The 24,998-nt window shown below is 54.0% G+C and overlaps 1 protein-coding gene across 2 annotated transcripts; it reads right to left on the minus strand.

Moving 5' to 3' along the window:
* Nucleotides 1-118: 118 nt before the first annotated feature.
* Nucleotides 119-19,785, minus strand: UBAC1 (UBA domain containing 1). Of its 2 annotated transcripts, none has more exons than XM_031450803.2 (10): nucleotides 19,524-19,785; nucleotides 15,503-15,623; nucleotides 14,607-14,680; nucleotides 10,673-10,780; nucleotides 9,605-9,707; nucleotides 9,202-9,310; nucleotides 8,396-8,609; nucleotides 5,322-5,408; nucleotides 4,466-4,604; nucleotides 119-696 (listed from the first exon to the last, which is right to left on the minus strand). In XM_031450803.2, the coding sequence occupies exons 1-10, from the start codon at nucleotides 19,659-19,661 to the stop codon at nucleotides 581-583; spliced, it is 1,209 nt and encodes a 402-aa protein (XP_031306663.2). In that variant the 5' UTR covers nucleotides 19,662-19,785; the 3' UTR covers nucleotides 119-580. The 2 variants fall into 2 exon arrangements, with proteins under 2 accessions (XP_031306663.2, XP_064346755.1); XM_064490685.1 differs by having other exon boundaries at nucleotides 5,318-5,408; nucleotides 19,524-19,731.
* Nucleotides 19,786-24,998: the final 5,213 nt, after the last annotated feature.

Raw genomic sequence — 24,998 nt, forward strand, 5'->3', positions numbered from 1 at the left:
GACTTTGCTGAGAAAATGCAGACGAGACAGCAGCAACTGCCCTTTCTCGAGAACGCACTCACTCACCAGGACACCCACGACTCCCTCTTTGGTGCTGAAATAGGACCAAGACAGAAGATTGGAAAAGGGGAGTTTATTAAAGAAAAGTCATCTGTGTGTCTTCTACTTAAGTTAGTGCCTTTGACATTAACACTTTGGATGGAAACATGCCTTCTTTCGTAACAAGCGGACTCTACAAGCAGCGCCTATGGGTCAATTCAAGTAGCCTTTCAAGAGCCCGAAAGGACACTTGGAGGGAGGTGACCCCTGGCGGGTGTGACGACCGCGCGTCTGTAAACACTGTCGGAGGCTGGAGCCGGGCCAAGCACGCGGCCACCAGGGGTTTCAGCAGGAAGATCAAAGCATGAGAACCGGCACCTGACAACCTGGGGGGGGGTCCCCTCTGGCCCGGCCATCCTCAGCCCCACAGACCTGGGGTCCGCCCGCTCCTCCCGCGGCTTGGCTGGGAGGAAGAATAGGGCCTGGTGGACCCTGGCCCACCCCCAGGCGGGCTGCGGGAGCGGCAGCGGGGCAGAACGGCCTACGTGCGGTTCAGGGTCTGGAAGATGCGCGAGATCTGCAGCATGACCGGCCCCGTCTCCGGGTCGTTCATCCACTGGGTGCTGTTGAGCGGGTTCTCCAGCATGTCTTCAAACGCTGTGGGGAGACAGCAGAGCCGCTGAGGGACCCCCCTCCACATGCAGACAAGCCGAGGCAGACTTCCCGCGCCAGCAGCTGCTCAGTGAGAGAGCACGCCTCCAACAGCCCGGGCCCACGCGGAGACCCCTCCTAAACCCCCACCCCCAGCAAGGTCTCATCTGCTTATCGAACTGGCTGAGAACAGAAGCCAGCGTCCTCCATTCTGGCAGGTGGGGGATGTGCCCGTGTATTCACTGGCACAGAGAGTCTGGAGAGCAATGTGGCAGCAGCACCAGGAACCTTAAAATAGTGACAGCCTGTGACTCAGTAATTCCACTGCCAATCCCACCCTGACCAAACGATCAGAGGCAGAAAAGGCTCACATAAAGATATCGTTGCAAATTTAACAATACCTAATTGGAAAAACCAAAATGTCTAACCTTAAGGAAATGACTTTAAAAAAACTAACACATTAAAATTAACTGAGCAGTTCTCTAGAGTGAAAACTGAATTTGTAAACAGTTTTACAAAATTTCTCCCCCAAACAGAGGTGCCTTCTGGCCCAAGACACACACTGGCTACTTCGGTGGACAGCACAGTGACGTAGGGCGGGTGGCTGCGCTCATGTCTGGGCAGGACAGCTTTACACCAGACCGTCAGGCAGCCAATGGCAGGCAAACCACGGCAGTGAGAGTGGCCCCAAGCTTACAGGCTTCATGGGAAGCATTTATTCAAGGAGCCACGGGGGCCCTTAGCCCAAGGGCTCAGTGTTTAAGACCTGAGGACCCTCCCAGACCTCAAAACAATCACCAGGTCCTCCTGATCAAAATCCTCTGAAAACCAGTTAAAAGTACCAGAAAGGAACCCAGAAAGATGACTTGGTGTCTGGAAGAAGGAAACAGGAAGCAGATTTAGTGAGGCGGGGACAGGCTGCTCTGTTACCCAACCCTTCCTCCCAGCAAGCGGCAGAACAAATCCCAGGAGAAGAAAACTGCGTAAAGAGATGAAAAAAGTGGTAAACATGAAAAACCACACAGATGAAGATTTATCTGAGGAAGGGCTTTCTCTGCACATCTTAACTTGTGCATTAAGAATTAAAAGGGGGGAAGGGTACAGCTCAGTGATAGAGTGCATGCCTAGCATGCACGAGGTCCTGGGTTCAACCCCCAGTCCCTCCATTAAATAAATAAACAAACAAACAAACAAACAAATAAAAGAATTAAAAGTGCAGCACACGACAAGGGACGTTCTTAATGTATAAGAAGCTGTCAACAAGCTCGAGCATGAACACAGCGGCTGAAAGACCAGAGATGTGCACAGACAACCCGTGAAAGGACGTGACTGGCCAGGCCGTGCTCCATGCAGGTGGTCACGGAGGGGCACAGCCAAGGCCGAGGGTCTCTGTCCAAGGGGTGGGGGGGGCACCTCACCCAGATGGAGGCCCTGTCGGCTGCCAAGATATGGCCAAGAGCTTAAAATGCTCTTATTCTTTGACTTGTCATTTGAGTTCCAGCTACGTATCCTCAGGAAATAGCTGCACCCAAGAAGCCCGTCCACAAAGGGTTTCTTGAAGCAGTAGGTTCAAAAGCAACAAAATGAAAGACAATTTAAATGGCCAATAATAGGGGAACAGTATTTGTTAAATAATTTGTGACATAGCTATAGAATGAAATACCTGTACCCACTAAAAGCTACTGCTGGAAAGGGTACACGCACCAAGACGTGATGAGAAAGGCAGCGTGAAAGCCACACAGCAGTGCGGCTGCACCCGCTCTAGACCCCAGGGAACCACAGAAGGAAAACCAACAACGGGCGACGGGGCGACTTCGACTTCTTCGTGCTTTTCTGCGTCTTCCAAATTTTCTATAATGAACACATTACTTCATCTAAAAAGATGCAGTTCATTAAAAACCTGATCAGAAATTTCTCGAGAGAAGTGAGCAGGTGCAGAGGCGCCTGCAGCCCGGCAACTGCACACAGGCAGGCCATTCCCTCCAGGTGGGGACCTGGCGACCGCAGGAGGCCTGGGACTTTGGGCTTGAGGAGGCAGGAACCTAGGCCAGTGCGAGTCCTGTGGTGCTGTCCAGATCACCAACTTAGAGCCTGCAGACCGAGTGCACTCACTCCGTGTGGCTTGTTTCAGAAATGTGAGAAATGTCCGAGACAGCAGATGTAAAACCACGTAGTAACAATAGGTAGGGAAAAGCCTTCAGTAAAACTGACCACCCTTCCGTGAATAAATACCTGTAGCCTCTAAACTGGAGGAAAAGGGGAACTGCCTTAATCTGACCAATTATATCTTCAAAAATTAAAAAAAAAAAAAGCCTACAGCAAGCCACAAACTCAACGGCCAAGCGCTGAAGGAAACGTGTCAGAAAAGGCTACTCTCCCGAGGTCTGAGGGGCAGGAGGGCGAGGAGACACCTTCGGTGTGGAAGGGACAGCTGAGTGCCCGGCGCAAACGATGAAAATCAGCTCACGTAAGACACATCATCAAAGCACAGCACTTGGGTGGAGAGAGGAAACTTCCTTACTTCACCCCGCACACTTCCAGTAGGCAGGGACTTAAGTAAGAAAAGCGAAACTTCAAAACCACTAGAAACAGATAAAGGTGAATGTCCTCCTGACCTTGGGATCAGAGGGCCTTCTTTAAGATTCGCATCACAAATGAAACAGATACATTCAAAATTCAGACGTCTGCTCATCAAAGTGATAAAGAAACCAGAAACTGATAAACGGTATCCACAATATAAACATCTGACACGGATCAGCGCTCGGCACACAGGCAGAAGCTGATGAACGACGAGGCAGTCCTGCAGGGAAAGGGGCTCAGCCCTAGAAGGCAGGGAAATGGCCAAGAGCGGAAGCACTGGTGCCTGCCTGGGACGCTGCACCTGGGGGCCGGGGACTGAGCTGCCGCAGACGGGGGCGCCCTGGCTGGAAAACGGGCTCCGCACACACACGCGGGGCCCCCGCAAGCCCGGCCCGAAGCACACGGCCCGGAGAGACCCTCCTGCATGCCGGGCAGCACCGGTGTGCAGAGCACAACCACAGGCAAGTAAACCATGATGTGCCACCGGGCAGCAGAACAGAGAAGTCAGCTGTGGTATCGTGTTCGGTGAAGTCCTTCCCGGCACTTAAGAAAAGAAGGCAGAAGTCAGTCACAGAAGGAGCCTGCCTAGAACACAGAGGTAGCACCTGAGCCGCAGCCGTGCGAGGACAGACATACGGTGACACTGCCGAGGAACCCAGGAAGGACAAAGGCTCGCGAGGTCACTGCAGCAGGGGAGGGGTGCCCGGGGGGCTCGAGGGGGCCTGGGCTGCGCCAGGTTTTCTAAAAGCCTACTTTTTAAAAGCTGAATGGTGGTACGTGGTTATATGTTTTGTCATTACTCTTTAAAGTTACAAGAATTACATACACTCTTGTCCCTATATTATATTTCACAGTCCAACCAAGTGCCAAAGAATCCTTTACAAACAGTGAGAGCTACAGTCAACCAACAGGTCCTCACGCATGGCCCTGACCTGCTGGGCACTGTCTACACTCCCCCTAGACTGGATGATCCACTTGAACTGGATTTTCAAAGCTTGAGTGGAGTCACCAAACAGGAAGCTGTCACATCACGAGGAGTACCTGATTTTCGGGCCTCAAAGTGACTCAGGCTGGAGCCGCATGGGACCCTGCCGCGCTCTCAGGGAGATACTGGGCGTGGCGACTGCAGTATCGCCCTGTGACATCTGTGCCGTGGGTGGGCCCACCCCTGAGCAAGCACAGAGAAGGCACACACCTAGTAACGTTTTCGGGTTGGTCAGGCCCAGCTGCACAACTGGGTTATCCAGGATGGCCTGGAAGAGAGGGCTCTCGGGGTCGATGCCCTTGTCCAGCTCCTCGGGAGAGGGCTTCCGGTCTCCCAGCAGCCACTCGCACTGCGAACACAAGAGCGACAGCCGTTAATGCTTCTGGCCCCCGTCAGCTTCAGGCACGGCAGCGGGGACTCCTGGCCGGCTCCCAGAGCTGCTCTGACCGTGAGGGACCTTGACATTGAGACGAGCCTGGCCCAGACTCAGGTACCACGCACGTCCGGACAGGCCAGCAGAGGGAGAGAAACACCACCTGGTTTCCTTAGCAGATCCTGGTGCCGCAGCTCAGCGTAACGGCTGCAGCTTCTCCAGTCACTGAACGGGGTCCCTGCATGACCCATCCGAGTGCCGGAAGAATTAAGAAACGCACCCAACACCTGAGCGCTGCTGTGTGCTGGACCCCTGGGTGCGACCAAGGGCCTCTGGGAGCTTATCAGTGAGCCCAGAGTTTGGCGTGTAAGCACAGACACACTGGCTCTGGCTCCCGCGGCCACAGGAGGACTCATCACCCCAGACGGACGCTGCCGTCGGCCCCCAGCCCCGGCCAGCAGCTCTGCACCAGCAGCCGTGCGTCCACTGGGCGGGAATCGAGCTCAGAGTTAGTGTAACGGGGCCAGGGAACACGTTACACACTCCCCACCAAACAGGGGCCAAGCCCAGGTTCTCTCAGCCTTGGACCCACCGACCCTGCTGTTCCCCTCCAGAAGCAGAGTGCCCGACCCGACCGCGCTGGGAGGTGACTGAGCACACGGACCCGGGCGGCGCGCAGGAGCCCGTACTCACGGCCGCGTTCTGCTGGTTGTTGTTCACTCTCAGGGCGTCCATCACCTCCTGTTCATCGAATCCCATTTCCATCAGGGAGATGACGGCCTAGGGGAGACGAGAGGAGGGCCCGCGGGCGCTTCAGTGCTGCACTCCCCCAGGCCCCGGCCGCAGCCCTGTCCCACGAACGGCATCTGAGCAAAGGGTGTTTTAAATCATGCCATGGGGTTCCCTGCTCCAGACTCTGTTTCGCTATAGCTTTACAAAAACATTTGTTGGTTTTCTGAACAACCTCGGGACGGAGCCAGGGGGTGGGGAGCCGGAGGGTGGAGGGCACGCCCATGGCCCGACCACAGAAGTGGCCAGACTGACTCAAGGTCCTTCCAAGTTCGCCCAACGACCGTCTGGGGAGAACTGTCTCCACAACCATGCACCGCTCATTCCAGAGGGTCTTGTCACCCAGAAGGACTGTGTTACGGAAAAGTCACATGAGCAAGTCCCATTTAAGTGGAGACAAAAAAATCACAGTAATTTTTGGAAAAAAGGAGTGATTTCCCTCATATTTTATCTTTTAAAAAATGAAACTAAAATTAATTCTATACATATTTAAAAAAATTTAAGCTACAAGTATAAACGTATGGCAGTCTCTGGAGGGGCTGATGACCCTGTGTTCAGTGTTTTGGGGGGGTGCACATTTTCAGGACAAAAACCGTAAGACGATATATCCTTCACTTTGCTCTTGACTTTTACCACACAGTCTCTGAAAAGGTCAACTCTGCACAAAAAAGTAAAGCTTTCATTCCCAAAGTTTCAAGGGGTGCTCTTAATTCTCTGAAGGTTAAACAGCACTCCTGTGACCTTGATGTCGCCTCCCTGACTTTCCGCCTGGAGCTGGCTGGCCTCAGGCTGCCCGCCCCTCGGAGTCAGCGTGCGTGGACGCGCACAGCCTGGCACCCTGATTTCCCGGGCACACCCCTTCTGTGGACGTGTGCTCTCACGCTGTGGTCAGTCCGGACTGTTTCCAAGAGACCCGACAGAAGCAGCAGCAGCTGGGGGTGCTCATCAGGAGAGACGCTTAAGTGGAACCCGACAGAGCAGTGTGTTCAGAGCCCAGCGTTTTCTGCCTGCACTCCATCTTGTCTGCTTTCCTGGGCCGCTTTCAGCCCTAGGGCCCCCGGGCGAACGCTGGGAGAAGGCCCCACCATGTAGCAGTATTTGATATCAACGTCATATAAATCACCAGGAACATGCTCCTAACTCCAAGGAGAGGAGGATCTTTTTCATTAAGTTAAAAAGAAACCCATCCTCTCTCCTCATTTCTGTCTCAGCCCAGGAAATGATGTCCCAGGACTTCCGGGGGTGGTGATACCAGAGCCCCCGCCCTGCCCCCCCCCGACTTCCAGGAAGGGCCTCCCGGTGGCGGCGCTGGGGGGCCCTGCTCCGCAGGCTCTGCACACTGCATGCCCACGTCCCATCCACAGCGGAGTCTCAAGGCCAAGACCTGCTCTCCAATCCGGCCTTCCCAGGATCTACACTAGTGTCTCGATCCTTATTGGACCACCCTCCTGTCTCCTGGCCCCTCGAGCCCTTTTACGACGCCCGCTGCAGGAGAAGTCGCCCACAGAGCGTCCCCAGCACACAGTGACGCTGAGGGGAGGAGCGGCAGCAGAGCCGCACCCTGGGGCAAACGCGCACGTTTAACACCGTTAGGAAGGGCACCAGGCGGGGAAGGTCTTTGAGACGGCAACCAAGATCATGAGCTACCTGGCAGCAGGCCTGATGGGGACCATGGTGGACCCCCACAGGGGAAAGCATGGGGCCTGGCAGCAGGGCACAAAGTACCCACCCAGAGAGCAGCTGCCTTTCCCAACAGGGCAGCTCCAGACCCTGGCTTGGCTCCCAAGAGACCGAGACAGTGAGATACCCTTCCTTCTGGACCTAGTAATTCGGGACTAAAACACAACACGTACTTTGAAGGCATGGCTGAACTCACAAAAGGAAAATCTCAAAGTAACAGAAACAAAGGAACACACCAGTGTCACAGAGGGTGTGTGTGCCCCAGGAAGGGCACAGGTCTTACCAGGGTGGGGCTGGGGGCCAACGTCACACGCAGGACATGGACCTTGGGCCCATGTGAGATGCAGAGTTATAGCTTAAAACCAGGACCCTGAATGGGGTCTGCATCCCCAAGGAGAGGGGCAGGGGAAGACTCCACCCCAGAGAGTGGGTTGTACTCTGCACATAGCCCAGGAGCCCTGCCTGGGTGATTAACATGAAAACCCACCCCTGGCCGGAGGTCCTGCTCAACCCGCAAAAGCAGGCTCTAAACCACCCACGGTGGGCATCCCACGGCCTGGCCACGGAAGATTTCCACAGAAACACAGCCCACAGGTGGGCCCACGAGGAAGCATCACACCAAGAAAATTGAGCTACAAGTGGAATCAGGACACAAAGACTCAGAGCCCTGACCCCTGGAGTCGGCAGACCTATGATCTGAAAGAAATCAGAACATGCTCAAAAGTATGCAAAATATCCAAGAAGGTGAAATCAAATTAAAACCCTAAAAAAGTACAGAACGGTGAAAAAGAATACGGAGATGCCAAGGCATCAGAAGCAAGCCCACAGTGACAAGAGGCCATGAAACTGCACGCGGCTGTCCACTCGCCAAGCACAGCCAGAGGCGGCCGGGCCTCAGTTCCCTGAATCCCACAGACGCCGTGGCTACCAGAGGGCCAGCAGCCTGGCCAGCCTCCCCGGATCACAGGGTGACCCACTCGGTGCCTGACCCTCTGGTCTCGGGGCAGACTCTGCCCGACCCCACGGCTCGCGGACACTTGTAACTCAGACAAGATGACTTTTTCGGATGTCAGATGTGTCAACTAGTGGTTCAGAGGAAAATAAAGCCGCCTGGAGGCAAGTGAGGAGAACTTAGAACCGAACCCAGGAACCCAAGTGGCCCCAGGCCCATCTGCAAAGCCTCCCCCAGCCTCACTCAGCACAGGGCCGGGAGGCCGGGCTCCCGTTCCTGTGCACAGCACGGCCGCAAGGGAGAGACAGTCATGCCACCTGCTGGATCCAGGTCTGTCAACACATACCCGAGCGTCAGGGCGAAACTCCCTTTTCCTCCGGATCTTCTTAAAGATTTCTGTCAGCTCGTCTCTGGCTTCCTCATCCTCCGTGCTAGTCCCAGCAGCAGCTGAGGCCTCGGCGCCCGCCTCTCCCTGTTCGGCTGGGCCTGGAAGAGGTGTGTCAATGGTGGGGTCTTCTGCATGCTCGATTAACCACTCCATGGCCTGAGGCACCGACATGCTGAAAGGGAAGGGAGACTCTGCAGCACCCTGAGCCAGGAAGCCAGGCCTTCTGTCTCCCCGAGAAAAGCCTCTCCGAGCTGCTGACCCTGATAACAAGACTCAGATGCAGCACGTTGGAAGCCCCAGCCCCGCCCTAAACTGCCCCAGGCCCTGGCCAAACGCAGAAACCCACCCGCAAAGCAAAGGGAGCCAAACAAGAGTTTGGGTCCAAAGACAAAAGAACACAGCCTGCTGACCATCCTTTGGTTACACGTTTATTTCAGACCTGAACATAAACACAAGAAACCACAGGTGATGACTGAGGACACCACTGCATGTATTCTTGGGGTTGTCCACGTCCCTGCTATAAACCGGCTTTGATCTGAGTTCCCAGTAAGAACTCACAGAACGATCATCACGTTCAATGTCTTAAAACACTTGGAGATGCACAAGCAGGTTACTCCCAGGACATGCACTGCAGGTCCTGTTTTAAAACTTACATATACTAGAAACAATTCAATCAAAGCCTCTGGGATGGAAGGTGTCACCCACGGGTGATCCCAAGAGACCGAGCCCCGTCGCGCCCAGGGAGGGAGGTGGCCCGGACGTACTGGTTCAGCCGCAGGGCCTTGGCAGCTCTGCTCTCGGGAAAGCCCATCTCCGTGAGCTGCCGCAGAGCCGCCTCGTCCACGCGCTCGTCCTCGTCCTCGTCCAGCATGGCTGCGGGCAGGAGACGCGGCTGTCAGGCCTCGGGCTGTGCCCAGTGCTTCCTCACCCCCTGGAGGGCCGGGGCCTCGTCTGAGCACCAGGCATCCATGGCAGTTCTCTTAAACCCCAAAAAGTCTGAGCAGTGACCATCAGCTCCCACTCATGTAAACCCAGGACAGTGTGGACGGCTGACCCAGCCCCACCCACCGACTCTCCCATTTCCAGGCTGGGGGCCATGGCAAGTGCCCATGGGGAAGGGCTGAGTCCAGGCACAGGACGTCACATCTACCTGGGGCTTGCTCCTACCATTGGCCTTCTTAAATAACTCAACCGCGTCCGGGTTCAGCGCCAGCAGCTTCTGAGCCACCTCGATGAGAGACACCAGGATCTTTCGGAGCTCTGTCTGGAACTGCAGTGAGAAGGAAAGAGCAGCTCGCGTCTCCATGCCCACTAATCCACTGGGACCTGAACCGACACTCCCTGTCCTTGAACCCCACACCTGTGAGTCAAAGCACGTCAAGATACCCAAGGATAAGAGGGGGAGACCGGAGGAGAAACAAGGCATCTCAGGGCCGAGAAGGAGAGAGGCTCTCGTTGGCACAGCCAGGCCGGCAACACGAGAACCAGACATCCGGTGGTGTCACTCGGCCCTTTAGCCCCTGAGGAAGGTGTCTGGCCCGCTGGGGGCTAGGTGAGCTGAGAGCCCTCTGTGGCCTCGCTGAAGAGAACAGGGCTCCTACGGGACCCACAGACATGGGTCTCTCATTTTCGACTGGTCGGAAGAACGATCTGCAGCCAATTCAACTTCTCAACTAGGGGGTCTGTGTCACCAGAAGCCCCCCCACCCCAACGAGCCTCAGCCAAAATGCCAGAGACACCACGTGGGGCAGACACACACACGGGCATGCCAGGGCCCCCATGCCCTGGTCCACACAGAACTCTCCGGAAGAGACCCTGGAGAGGTGTGCTTGGGAATGAAGTGGCTTGTGGTTGAGCCCTCAGACTAAACACCAACCCACGGGGGCGGCCACCCCAACTCTTGGACGGCACAGGCGCTGGGCTCTGGCCGCCCCCTCCCACGGGGGCCCTGGGAACATGCTGATTTTTCAACTGAGGACTTTCCAAGCCAAAATAACCAAGAGTCCAGATTTCTATATAAACATTTTTGCCAAACTCAGGACAAAACTAACATTTTTCCAACAGTATCTATCCTTTCAGTCCTGCCCTTAGATATTTTTTAAACTTTTTATTTTGAATTAATTTTAGGTTTACAAAAAAGCTCCAAAGTAGTATCTGCTTCCCCCGGCTTCCCAAATGCTTTCAAGAACTTCCCGTGGCCCCACGCAGTGGCCAGCAGCCCCCGTGAGCACTCACATCTCGCATGTTGGTCTGGACCACAGCCCGGTCCATGTTGTAGGAGGGCAGGTTGGCAGTGGCGCGAAATATAGCATCTCTGTCCGGGGCTTTCTGCTCTTGTTTTTTCTAAGACAGAAAAGTAATTAGAAATTCAGAAGTCGGGGAAGGGTACCGCTCAGTGGTAGAGGGTATGCTCAGCAGCACGAGGTCCTGGGTTCTATTCCTAGTACCTCCATCAAAGTAAGTAAATAAACCAAATCACCTTCCCCCCAAAATTAAATATTACAAAAAAGAAAGTCAGAAGTGAATATAAGAGCAACAAAAGGCAAGGTTCTGTGCACTGAATACACAGCTCTAACCAGGGAGAGAACCAGTTTCCCTGGGAGCTAGAGCTGTGCACTCCTTGATGAGAGGGGAGGCTTCTGGAGGGTTCTGTGCAAGGCCTCAGGGACAGAACACCACACACAAGGCTGGCGGGCGGCCCTGGAGTGCGGCAGCGCAGGACGTGGGATAAGACAGACTCTGTCTCTCGTGGCCACAGAACGACCATCACATGGCGCCTGGCTGGCTGGGAACACGCACTTACCTTTTGCTCCTTCTGGAACCCCTGGCTGGACAGTAAAAGAGCAAAGGAGAAACACACCAGAACAAAAGGTGAGAAAAGAAATAAAATCGGGAGAGATGGCACCAAACGCTCCACAGTCAGCAAACAGCTGGTGGAGTTGGCAGAGCTACGAACGCGGAGGCCAAGGGCATGGGGAGAGGCAAGGCCAGGCTAGTCCCGGAGCCCAAAGGCAGCGCACCAGGTGTGGGGTGAGCTCCAGGAGCTCCTCCCCCAGCCTGCTCGGCCTGCGACTACCCAGGCCGCGAGTGGCCTGGGGAAGCCAGGGAGCCCAGGGGAGAAAGGCACCACCCTAACCCCAACGACGAGACGCAGCCCCGGGGCAGGAGGGCACGGTGGCTTGGCCCCTGCCCCACTGTGAAGCCCACTGCCGGCACCAGCTGCCAGGCACACAGAGCAGCCTGGTGGCTGCCAGGGCCTCTGACAGGGACGGCCAGCCAAGGAGCGCAAGGGATGGGAGGAGAGCCTCCGATGGGAAAGACAGAGACCGAGATAAAAGCTGGGAAAGCAAAAAAGCATGAAGGGAAGAGACAACACAGGGAAGAGAAGACCTTGAAAAGCAGAAAGCACTGTTGTACGACACTCAGAGAAACAGGAACACAACAGGACGCTACAAAAGATAATGTGAGAACAAGAATCTAATTGGAAAACTTAAGAATACCACAGCCAGATGAAAGCGGCTACAGGGCGGCTGGAAGACAAAGCCAAGGATGTGCCTCAGAAAGCAGGTCCCGCGTCCAGCCAGCAGGAGGTCCAGAAAGAGAAAAGCGAGCAAGGGGACGAAATGGCCCAGAACAACCCGGAAAAACTTCCACAACGGCAGCACGTGAGTCTGCAGTCAACGTGCCAAGTGCAGTGCAGGGGGAAGAGCGCCCGACGCAAAGCAAACCTTCACATTTCAGTACTCTAACGAGCATCAGGAGACCCTACAAATTCCAGACAGAGTCAGGGAAGAGGAAAAGAACCGCACACAGCAAAACGGGCATCAGAGCTGATGAGCTCCCACCCGCCACCTGGACACCCTGGAGACCGGAGCCAAAGCCATCATCACGCTCGCAGCTGGCGCCCACTCAACAGCCATGGAACGCTGGAACGCAGGGCCTCCAGACCTCCTCCTCCTCTGGGATGCTAGAGGGAGTCTGGCCCTCGGGACCAAGGAACAAGGCGAGAGCAAGACACCGGACTCTGCAGGAGGCACACGCAAGTCGAAGACCGCCCCCAGACCCGCTCCTGGCTGTCACACCTGCAAGCCCTGGGTCTGCGAGCAGGTGGGTCTCACTCTGGTCAGGTCACATCACCTGGCACGGCAACTTGAGGAATGTGACCCTCGGTGGGCCTGGCCTAGTCAGGTGAGCCCTTACAAAGGACGGGGCTATTTCTGGGAATCAAGATTCAAAGCAACAGGGATTGGACACATGAGGTCTCCTGGGCTGGCTCTGAAGATGCAATGGCCTCCAGAAGATGAGGGTGGCCTCGGCTCACAGCGAGCAGGAAAACGAGACTTCAGCCCTTCTAACTGCGGGAGTGGCATTGTGCCATCTGAGAGAGCGTCAAGCAGAGCCTCCCTGGAGCCTCCAGAGAGGAAGGCGGGCCTGACCTCAACTCCCGAGCCCACCCAGCGCGGACCTGGAGGCCTGACCATGGACGCTGTCAGGAAATGCCGACGTGGGAGAGCCAGAGGGAGGTGGGCAAGCCCAGCTGCACAACAGGCAATGATGCAGATGGACGCAGCCTGGAGGAGCAGGAGGGGTGTCTCCAGGGAAGGGGGAGCTGGTAGATGGCCTCACACTTGGAGCCCCATTCTCAGAAAGGTTTATCAGTTTTGGTGAACAATCTGAAAAAATCAGCAATAAGCCACACAGAAAAATAAATGATGCAACAATTACTGACTCCAAGAAAAACAAAATCGTATTAAAAAAAGGATAACTAACCTTCGCACACTTTGTTCACAGCAGAAAGCAACACTCACATAACAACAACAACAGAGGTTCTGAGTCTTCAACCAACATTATGATCTAACAATCGTAGGGGGCGAGGGTCCACGCCCAGATCACCAAGAAGCCAGTAGTCTAAAGCTGATAGTCCAAGACATTACAAGACTGCACAGTGTGGGAAGTCAGGAAGAGAACTACTGGAGAAACAGGTGGGAGAAGCCTGCGTGGCGGCCTTCTAGGTGCAGGACTCAGCGGGGACAGGAAGCTACTGACTTTTATTAAAAGATGTGTCTCATTCTCTGACTTTTTAAATACATGTGCTGCTTTGACTTTAAAAATTAATAATAATTCAGGGGGAGGGTAGAGCTAAATGTTAGAGTGCTTGTTTAGCATGCACGAGGTCCTGGGTTCAATCCCCACTATACCTCCATTAAAATAAACAGATCAATCAATCAATCAACCTAAATACCCCCCCAAAATTAATAATAATTCACAAAACTAGGCATTAGCATTTTACAATGTTTCATTTTGCAAATATGCCCAGAGAAAAGGTGAAGACCACAGCACCCTGCAAGCTACCGAGAGCATTCACAGAGTCACCAAGGCTCACCTAGTCACCAACGATCAAAACTGTAACCAGAGAACTGGGTCCGCCCTAGCACTTCTGGGAAGCGGGCCTGAGTCAGGGATGGCTGGAGGTGGAGCGAGTGGCCTGCCCACGTGCCTGCCTGCACCGTGGCAGGTGCAGCTGCAGATAAGAAGGGCCCCCTCCTGTGCCGCCTGCCCCAGAGGAGACCCTAAAATAGCTCGCTCTGCTATCAGGCCCAGGCCCAGGCCCAGGCCCAACGTGTGTGGCCTGCTTTCTCTGGGGTGAATGGCCTCCCAGCATTTCAAAGCGCAAGTAAGAAACTCCGCATCCTGAGCTCAGCAAAGACCGTGGCGTTGCCGTGCTGTGCTGCAGAGCGCGCCACTCTGCAGGCCACCCTGGCCTCTCCAGGAAGTGACTCCCTGGAGTGGGTCAGTGCTCCTGGGGAGGGCCTCAGTGCTCCTTTGCCACCCCCGCTGCGTTCGTATTCCTTGTCTCGTGGGTGATCTTGAATGACTTTCTGACCTTTTTCTATTGGGACCCACTTGAGGAGAGGAAGGACAGGACTTGAGAGGTAAACCCAACCTCAAGAATGGGCTGCACTCTTCTCTGTGGCCCCGAAGGTGGAGCCGGTTTTCCTGGGAGCCGGCATCAGTGAGCAGGCTGGCCACGACACAGGGCCCACACCTCCTGTGACTCTGGGACCAGCAGGGTCCGCAGACACTAGCACACAGACATTTCTTGTCCACAGTCTTCACTGAAGGGAGCTTCCACTAACAAAGCCCTCCAACTCCCAACTCTGAAACTCACCTTTTCCTCTGCTGAGACATCAGCCATCTTAGGGGGCGGAGCTGGAGCACGCCTCTTTATCAACAGCAAGACATCTGGGGAGAAGCCCACCACACTGGTTATCATTCTGTACTCATACCGTAGGGTAACGGTGCCTGATGACCCAAGGACGCAGAAACAGGGGTCCCCGGCGCCCCCTCCCCGGAGCAACCCCACAAGCCCCCGTCCCCTGGCTCCCACGTCTGTACACCCCACTCACCCACAGGCTCAGGCCGGGCAGGAGCCTGGCTGTGGGTCACCAGAGCTGACCAGTGTTCTCATTTTAAGGGCTCTGTCTGGAAAGTCTGGGAGGTTGGAGTGTTTGGACTTAACTCTCAGAGCTAAACACCTGGGGTGCAGTCAGGCCACAGTGTGGTCAGCTCCCAGCTAGTTCTGGCCTGTCAACCAGACTTGAGGCAGGTCTGCACACAACACGCCAGTAATTCCAGAACAGATTACTTAAGGGAGTCCCAGAATTAAAATTATGCTTTGAATGACATCCAGAAAACCAAAGTTTTCTTCCCAAGCACCTCCACACACAAAGCTCTCAGGGACTAGACAGACACGTGTACATTAAGAACACCTTCCTAGAAGTTTGAGACGAATGCCACAACTGTATGTTCTAGCTCCAAAGTAAAGCCTGCAGCAGCTCTGGAGACCACGGACAAAATTAATGATGAAGCTCACAGTGGGTTTCTCAGACGCATGCCGCTTGTTCAAATTCAGGTCTGCTTTTCCCACAAACACTCTGTTCTCTGATGAGTCTCCCAGTTCAGCTCCAACTCGGGGCAGCAACCTCCATGCAGAGAGCGCCTGTGCCCACGGGTCCCCTGCCCCAGGTGGCGCCCTGCTCACTGCTGTCCCTGGGGCAGCCTTACCTTCGTCCTGGATGTTCTCTTCCAAGATTGTTTTGGTATCACTCAGCACTCTCTCTGAAGCAGCATGGATTAATTTGTGATGGGTGACACTTTTGGGGTCTTCTAAGCTCCCATGAGCACACTGGGGGGGGGGAAATCATAGAATATATTTCAAAATAGCAGATAAATCACAATACTAATAACATAGGACCTGTCATCCCAAGTCATGCCAGGAATTTACTGGGTTTTTTTACTAGGTAAGGAATTAAAGCATAGATGAAATCAAAGAACTCCTGTCACTGGTGGAAGCCAGACCAAATGCCACAACACCTGGTCCCCAAGGGCAGTGATCTGTACACCAACCTGCTAAGCACCTCTATAAACACACTCACAGCTCTGACATAAGATACTCTGTTGGTAAACTAGTCTGGGAAGTGATTTAAAAATGAAAATAGCAAGTCCATCGTTCCTCGAAAATCTAAAGATCTTAGTGTGATCTGTGCACTTGTTTTCCTTCTTCCACAGATAAATGGAAGGGAACCAAGAGACAGCAAAGAAAGAAGGCTGGTCCAGAGAGCAAGAACTAGGGGCCTGACCATTTAAATACCCACAAAACCCCAAGGAAACACGACCGGCCCCAGCTCAGCCCCTAGCTCAGCCAGCGCGAGCCACAGAGACCCTAAAACAAGTAACAGATGTAGCTGGCGAGGCCCCTCCTGGGAGTTGGAAGGGGGTCAGTTGGTACATGGCTGTCTCCCTGATCAGGGACCCAGAAACCCCAGAACCCACCAGGGGCGAGTACTGAAGTCCAGGCTGGAAGGCCGTGCCATAACCCTGGGGGCCTGCCTGCCCCAGAGCCCTGGTGCCACGGTCCTCCTGGCCTCCCTCAGGTTAAGCAGGGCCATCTGGTCACCTCCCTCTGCCACCCAGAGGCTCAAAGAAGCCCACCACACACACATGCTCACTAAAAGAGAGGAAAAGCTAAAGGTGTATTTCACCTCTTGACACTGGCAATTTACAAGCAACCAGAATTCTCGCTATTCTGACACTGAAATCAGGAATAAAGGATCATAAAAGGCTTCAAGGGCTGTCCCACATGCACACAGAACTGGGAAGCCTGGAGTTGGAGGAATGGGGGGACAAAGGTGGAATCCAGCCAACAGTAAGATATACTTTGACCATTTATGACAGAGAACGCCCCCTTCCCTTGAATCCCACAATGGCTCTGCTCCCAGAAATACTGGGTGTGCTTCTTCTAATTCTAAAATTTGCAGGCTAGCTGATTTGCCAAGTTCAGAATCTAGTCTATGAATCACAATTTTCCAAAACAATCCTCATACTGGTTCCTGAAAAACTGTACTCTGCCATGTGTCAATAGGAACAAAACATAAGTGTGAGTCACCCACAGTGTAGCAGTTATTTCGTTCTGTGTCTTTGTTCTCAGCAGGAACACTGGGACCAAGCTGCGATAAGGCAGCAAAGAAGCCCCAACAAAGCCCTTCGCCAGGGCAGGGGCTCTGACACACACCGACCTGCCTCCTCCCCAGAAGGGCAGAGGCTGGGTTCCCTCACGCACATCTTCACTTGAAGGCACATCTTCATGTGATCTAAAACATGTTAACCGCCACACTAGCAAGTTATGTCCTGCCAACTTCACGCAAGTGTACCACACACAGAAACACGCCACCACATCACAGGTGTGATTTTCTTAAAAGCATTAACCCCCGGGTACACAGGAGGCTTTACTTTGCCCCTTTCTGCAAGCCCGGCCTAGAGACCATCATGGTGATCCCAAGCTATATAAAACCAAGAAGGGAAAGGCCACAATAGCAACCCCTTTCTGAAAGAGTTAGGACAATAAACCCTCACTAATAAAGCAATTTTATTGATTAAAAGTTTATGTATAATAAAAATACATAAAAAAATAATCAACTCCCAGGAATACTGCGAGGGGAAGAAACCAGTGCCCCCATCAGCTACTCTGGGAAAGAGGAAGGAAAAAAGAATTCCCTACGTGTGCATAGGGAAAACTGGGAAGGAGGAGCAGAAGGGCAGGCACACACTCGGCCTCACTGCCGGCAGCAACATGACGTTCAGGGATTGGTTTCCAGGAGACGTTCCAGTACATAACTTGAGAATTCCTTCTCCTGACTAACTCATCCTGCCTGGCTCACAAGGCAGCGGGCTCACAGAACAGGGTGGGCATGGAGGGAGTATGTTCTGAAGCCTCAGCTCTGAGTCCCATAATTTATGGCGGCTCTTTGGGTGTGATACTCCCCTGCTGATTGGACCCCCACACTTGGAGAGACTGCAGAGTGGAATAAAATCTCACTTCAAAGTGGGGTAATGTCAGAAAAAGATCCCAAATGACACATCTCAATACTGACTGGAAAAATAAATACCAGGATTGTAACAATTACCATCATATCAAACTTAGCTGCCTAATTAACGCCAAGTGATCCTGAAATTCACTAGCAAGCCTCATTTCACTGCAGGATTGTGGCCACCCTGCATCCAGCAAGCCTACTGGTGCCATTTTTCCAATGGCGTTATTTTTAAATTAAGGTATGTGCATTGTGTTTTGTTTTGCTTTGTTTTAGATATAACGCTACTACACACGTAACAGACTATACTGCAAACATAACTTTTACATGCACTGGGAAACCAACACGTTTGTGTAACTCCGTATTGTGATATTCATTTGTTTCAGTGTCTGGAACTGAACCCGCAGTGTCTCAGAGGTGTGTCTGTATTCCATTAATCCACACGTTTGTTTGGGGCCCACCAAGAGCCTGGCCCTGGCTGTGTAAATACAACTCCAGCTTGTGAGGACCTCGCATCCTGAGTGGGTGAGACACAGCATCTCAGGGAGGTTTATTAAAAGTGCACACGACTAGACAAGCACCATGCCTAACTCTAATAGCCCAGATGCTCACGGAGCCCCCAGCCTTCCAGCTTAGTGCCGCCCTGATGGTTTTCTAGATGATGACATCATTCAGCCATGTCAGAAGTAAAAGAAGGAAGTGGCCAAAACATACCTGCCCGAACATGAGAGCCCGGATCCCCCTCCTGTTTGATGTGAGACCAAGATGGTTATTCACATCCAGCATGTTCCAGAAGGGGGCTCTGGCAACCAGAATACTCTTTGCCCTGCCCCTGACAACTCCACAGAACCATACTCACAAAAGTGACCCAAAAGCATCTTTGTGGGTAGTCAGTATAACAGTAAGAAGTTTGTTCTTGGAGACCACACTGATAGATACATAATTTATCACATGGAGTGCACACTAAGAGGCTGTGGCCTTCTTTGTCCTAAGTTCTGACATGGAGACACGGCATCATGCCAAGGACAGAGTTTCCTTAGGCAGTCAGACAGGCAAATAGATGTCTTAGCGCGACTCATGGAGACAAGAAGTTTACAGAAATAAACCCATCAAGAACTAGTTCCAAAAGTTAGTTACCTAAGGACCTAACTGTGCAAGGAGTATTTCAGGTGAACAAACTTTAAAAAGTGGTCCTCTCAGCGCAAAGCTCCTTCTCCTGGACCTACCCATGTAATCAATTTAAAGGCCGCAGGGACGGCTCCCGCAGCCGCACTATTTTAAGTTATTCGAGGCACAAATAGCCAGAGCCAGGCCCCAGCCCACACGCCAGCCAGCAGGAAACAGCTCCAAGCAGCCGGCTCTGCAGGCCAGGGGAAGGCGCCTCTCCACTGCGGGTCTCTACTTCCTCGGACACTAATTCCCAGCTCCTGGGGGAGCTGCTGACAAATGAGGAACCTTATTCCAGCGACAAGCACGAATGCTGGAAACGCGTGAGGCACCGCTCTGGCGACGACTTCGCCTCTCAGAGCTTGCGTTCCCGACCAGCCCCCACCTCCCGGGTTGCTGTCGAAGTTAAACCAGAGGGTGGAGGGTAAAGTACCCAGCCCGGTGCCCGGCTCGCGGAGGCGCGTCTAGTGGGTGTCCAGGGCCTGGAAGAGGGGCGGCTGCGAAAAGGGGCGGAGGGAGTGGGGAAGGCCTGGAACCACGGCCAGACTTACGTGCTTGAGGCAGCGCTCCTTGAGCTTCTCCACCAAGGTGTCCTCGGTCGCCTCCTCCAGCCACTCGGAGCCGTCGGACACGCAGATGTGCAGCCGCAGCACCTTGCCCGCGAAGATCTTCTCCTCCTGCACGAACATCGCGCCGCCGCCGCCGCCAACGCCGGGGCCTGCGCCCGTCGCCCGGGCCCTGAAGGTCACCGGGGCGGGCGGGCCGGGGGCGGGGCCAGGCCGCCCGCGCGCTCCCTCGCTGGCCGCCGCCGCCCCGCCCCGGCTCCCGTCGGCCGGCCGCCCGCCACTCGCCGCGGCCGGAGATGTAGCCTCGCTCCGCCGCCGAGCCGCCGGGGGCGCGCTGTCGCCGCCGCGCAGGAAGTACGTCACAGGGCGTGCCCGGAGCACGCCGGGAAATGTGGTTCTCCGGCAGCCGCTTCGCCGCCGTCGCCGCGCCGGATGTGCGTCACGGGAGCGCGCGGAGCGTGCCGGGAGGTGTAGTTCTCGGGCTGCTTCCCTCGACCCGCACCTGGCTGCGCTTTTCGGGCGCGGCGTTAGCCACGCGGGAGCAGTGAGTCCGTTTTGAGACGGGCATTCAGTGTAAAATATACACTAGAACTTCGAGAGTTGGTAGGGAAAAGACATGAAAAATACCTCAATAATGTTTATATATTGACTTCATATTGAAATAATAGTTTGGATGTGTTGGGTTAAATAAAATACATAGAAATTAATTTCACCGGTTTCCTTTCACTTTTTAAAGATGTGGCTACCAGAAGATTTTAGATTGTATGTGTGGCTGCTGTTGTGTTTCTTTTGGGCTGCACTGCCCTAGAGCAGAGTCTCTGAGTGGTCCCCGTTCAAGCAGCAGCAGCAACAGCACCTGGAAGCTTGTTAGAAATGCATACTTGGTCCACGAACGATAAATGCTGGAGAGACTGTGGAAAAGGGAGAAAAGGGAATCCTCCGACACTGCTAATGGGAATGTAGTTTGGTGCAGCCATTATTGAAAACAGTATGGAGGTTCCTCAAAAAACTAAAAATAGACTTACACATATGATCCAGCAGTCCTTCTCCTGGGCATATATCCAGAGGGAACTCTAATTCGGAAAGATACATGCACCCCAATGTTCATAGCTGCAGTTTTACAATAGCCAAGACAAGGAAACAACCTAAATGTCCCTCAACAGATGTCTAGAGAAAAAAGTTGTATATTGATACAATGGAATACTACTTAGCCATAAAAAGAATAAAATAATGCCATTTGCAGCAAGATGGATGGACCTGGAGTTTGTCATTCTAAGTGAAGTAAACCAGAAAGAGAAAGAATAATACCATATGCTGTCATTCATAAGTGGAATCTAAGAAAAAAAAATAAGTCATTAATGAACTCATCTACAAAACAGAAACAGATGCACAGAGATAGTAAACAATCTTATGGTTATTGAGGGAAAGGGGGTGGGAAGAGATAAATTTGGGAGTTCAAGATTTGGAAATATTAACTACTATATATAAAAATAGATTAAAACCAGATTTTTTTCTGTTTAGCACAGGGCATTATATTTAATATCTTGTAATAACCTTTAGTGAAAAAGAATATGAAAATGAATATATGTATATATATGCATGACTGGGACATTATGCTGTAGTGCCAGGAACTGACACGTTGTAATTGACTATACTTCAATAAAAACAGAAAGAAAGAAATGCGGGTTCTCCCACTGCACCCCATCCTCCCCTATCAGGGACTCCAGGGTGGGGCCCAGGACTCTGCAGTTCCTTCACTCAGGCTGCAGACCTGCAGAGGTGCACTCACATGGACTTGTGAGCTCCCACAGCTGCCCCGTGGAACTCAGTGCACTCGTTTTCAGGGAGGCAACAAGTGTGAAGGCTGCAGCTGGGACAAACCTAGACCAGGTGACTGACCTGCACTCACTCATCTCATTCATCCAAGAACCTTTACTGGGCAGAGATGAATGCAACACAATTCCCTGTCCTTGGATGCTGGTGGTCTAAATGCAGAGGTGGTCCCAGCATCTCTTGCCATTTTATCCACACCTCATTCTCCCCTACAATTATTCCAACCATTCCAAATTTCTTTTGTCCAGTCTAGCATTTCCTGCTTGCCTCCATGAGCCAGACCGTCTGCTGGTCACTGAAAATATAGTAATGATTAAGATTGGAGACTTGGATACAGTCCTGGGAAATAGAAAGTCGGGAAGATGCTGAGTGCTGGCAGAGGAGTGACGCGGGGCTGAACTGAGGCAGTGAAGACAGTGGCACCAGCAGGTGAGCTGAACCTTTGATGGAGGGTGGCTGTAAATAAGAACAGAATTGAGAATGACAGGGAAGCTTCCAGCTTAGGTGACACCACCATCGTCGCCATGGTGATGCCACTACCCAACGGAGGAGGAGGGGGAGTGGGAAGTGTGTCAAGCTCAGCTCTGTGAAAACTGACCTGGCTGTGTAGGGGGACCTCCAAGTGGACATGGCCGGGGGGCAGCTGAATGCACAGGGCTGAAGTCCAGGAGAGAGGGTGGGGTCAAAGACTGAGCAGCTGTCAACACGTGGGTGGTGGCTGAGACAATGATGCTGCCCCCCCCTCCCCTGCCCCCACTTTACATAGAGGAGCGCTTGGAGAAAACAGAGGGAAAAGGGTACCTACCATAAAGTTCTAAGAGTGGGGCCCCATGGAATCCACAAGGGGATCTCAAAGAGAAAATGAAGGCCTGTGAGGGAACTGCAGATGTCACTCATGGTCTCAGAGAGACTGTCTTAGGGGCTGGATGTAGCTCTGCCTACTGAGGCTCTGGGGGCTCCTTGGCAGAGAGGTGTCCCAGCTCTTGACAGTGTCACTGGCCCCTTTTGTCCCAATGTTGTCCCTGGTGTGTGGGACCAGGGCCCTCTTCCTTTCACTATGTCGCTAATAAAGTGTCTGGATCTAAAAGCCTTGTGTGCCTGGTGTCCTCCAACCACTGAGTCTCCCCACGGACTTCCCGATTCCTGGCCTCACTGCCTGTGCAAACTCAGCCCGTTCCCCAGAACTCAGGACCTCCTCCTTCAGGAAGACTGCCCTGGTTGCACCTCCTCTGGGTCACTCAGCACACTGTGAATTGCCTGCCCCTCTCCTGGCTGACCCCATCGCCAGGGCTGAGCCCTGCAGGCTGGACGCCCTTATTTCCAAGGAACCTGGATGGAAGTATGTGGTCTCCTTTTGGTGGCAGCTCCTCCTCAGAGCAGAGGCAGTCGGTGATAATTGTCTCCCCACTCCGCCCACCCTGGGAATGCAGGAGGCTACAGAGGGCCTGGGACGGGGCTCCCTCTCGGCCTGCACTCCCCATCTGTCCACTGGGAGCAGTGTCGAGGCGCTGTCCGAGGATTCCTGGGGCGTCCTCGGTGGGTTCCTCCCTTTCTGAGCCCTGTTTCCTCTTCTCCAGGAGGATTAGGTTTCCATGTGGTCTCGAGAGCGCCCCCTTCAAGGGACGACCAGTTGCCCACCTTCGGGGAGCGGTCAGCAGATGCTGGGCTGTCATCCACTCCAAGTCAGCCTAAGCTGCAGAGAGCAGCCTTGTGAGGTCACGCTTCTCCCGGTGCTGACCCAGTGGGGTGTAAAAAGCCAGACATTTTCTGTGAAGGGGAGGACCCACTCCCAGCTGGCCAAACCTTGCTGCCTCCCCTTCCCCCAAAACAGCTGCTGGTCCCAAAGCCCATCTTCCACCCAAACTTGGCCTTGTTTCCCAAGAACCTGCACTGGCACACCCACCTGGCTGTCCAGCATGTGTTTTTTAGTACCTGCTACGTGCTGGGTGCTGCTTTATGGGCTGGAGGTGCAGCAAGGGTCAGGTGGAGAGAGAGCCCACACCATCACCCTTCTGGGAGGTTTCCAAGATCACTGTCGCTCTTAGGAGTGAGAAGGGCCCGGCTGGTAAGTGTTCCGCCCAGGGCCCAGCCAGGAGTCAGTGAGCATCGAGGGTTTCCCTGCGTGGGGCAGAGCCAGCCCTGGCCGCCAGGCCTGGTTTGGTTAGCAGGGTCCAGCGCATCACTCCAGCACTGCCAGTCCCCGGGAATGGCCCCATATGTCCCGGGTGCTGGAGACCAAGGAGATGACCATCCCTCTGTGGTCTTCCTACCCCTCCAACCCCTCCCTGGACTCAGCCCCTGGATCCTTAGCAGGCACGGCTGGGCCACGAAGGCTGGGGAGGGTCTCTTTGCCAAGAGGGCTCCAAGTCTGAACAAGGAGGTGTCCACTCTGGCCTTTGTCACCCCCAGGGCTGCCCACCCTTCCCTGAAAGTCACCAAACTTGCCAACAGGGCTGCCTGGTGGTTCCCCCAGGTGGCCACTAGAGGGCGGGGGCGAGCCATGGTCCTGCGGGCACTAGGGCTGCGGGTTCTTCCTGTCTCCCCAAGGCCCATGCTGAGAGCCTGGTGGAGGGGGGCCGAGCGGGTGAACTCTGGGAACACAGGGGCTTGGCCACCATCCTCTCCTCACCCACTGGGAGGGTTATGGGAATGGGAAATGGTGGTAGGGCAGAGGGACTGAGGCACTCCAACAAGAGGAAACAGCCCCCACCACCCCTGTAGGGTGCATGGGGACCACAGTTGGAAAAGCGGGCTCTGGTCCAACCCCCTGCAGGGAGACCCCAGGCCCAGAGAGAGGAGGGGCCAGCAACTGTCACCCATCCTATCTGCTGCAAAAGCCACCCCCAGCACCACCTCCCAACCAAGTGCCACTGTGTCTCTAGGGCTGCTGTGGCAAAGTTCCGAAAGTGGGCAGGGTGGCGGGTAAGGCTGAGGACATGCTGCTTTCCTGCTCTGGAAGCCACAGTGTGAGCCCAAGTTGCCAGCAGGGCTGGCTTCCTCCGGGGCTGTGGGGAGGGTCTGTTCCAGGCCTGTCTTCAGCTTCCGTTGTTGCCAGAAATCCTCGGGGTTCCTTGGCTGGGAGACGCAGCCCTCCAATTGCACCCCTGCCTGCACATGTCCCCTCATCCCCAACCTCCCTCTTCTCTTTATGTCTCTGCGCCTCTCCTCTTTGGAGAGGACACCAGTCCCTGGACTGAGGGGCCACCCTAATTCCAGGTTGATCTCATCTCGAGATCCTTAACTGATTACATCCGCAAAGACCCGATTTCCAGATAAAGTCTTTCTGAGCTTCTGGGTGGATGTGAGCTTTGGGGGACCCTACTCAAGCCGCAACTCAGAGGTCATGGGCATTTACTAGTGTGTGTGGGGATGTCCCGAGCCTGCAGCTTCCCCCACCGCCTTCAGGAGATTCGGCTCCGAGTGGAGGTCAGTTCCTAGTGGCTGTGCTGTGCGGAGCTGGGCAGAGGCCTCGGGGGCAGGATAGGCGAGTGGTGGTCCTTAGGTTAATTAATTAGGGCATTAAAAATGTGTCTGTTAAGGGGCCCCACAAACAGGAAAGTATTAATCACCGTTTCCTCAGAGTGACAAGTGCATTTCCCTAAATTCCTCCGCTGCTGACTTAACCCA

This window comes from Camelus dromedarius, chromosome 10, assembly GCF_036321535.1.
Source record: "Camelus dromedarius isolate mCamDro1 chromosome 10, mCamDro1.pat, whole genome shotgun sequence".
NCBI classification, from domain to species: domain Eukaryota; kingdom Metazoa; phylum Chordata; class Mammalia; order Artiodactyla; family Camelidae; genus Camelus; species Camelus dromedarius.

Coding starts and splice junctions, on each gene's coding strand:
- UBAC1 (XM_031450803.2), bottom strand. CDS start 19,661: ATGTTCGTGCAGGAGGAGAAGATCTTCGCGGGCAAGGTGCTGCGGCTG. Junction 9,708..10,672: donor TCCAGACCAACATGCGAGAT/GTGAGTGCTCAC, acceptor TTCTCACTGCAG/TTCCAGACAGAGCTCCGAAA. Junction 4,605..5,321: donor ACAACCAGCAGAACGCGGCC/GTGAGTACGGGC, acceptor TTGTGTTCGCAG/TGCGAGTGGCTGCTGGGAGA.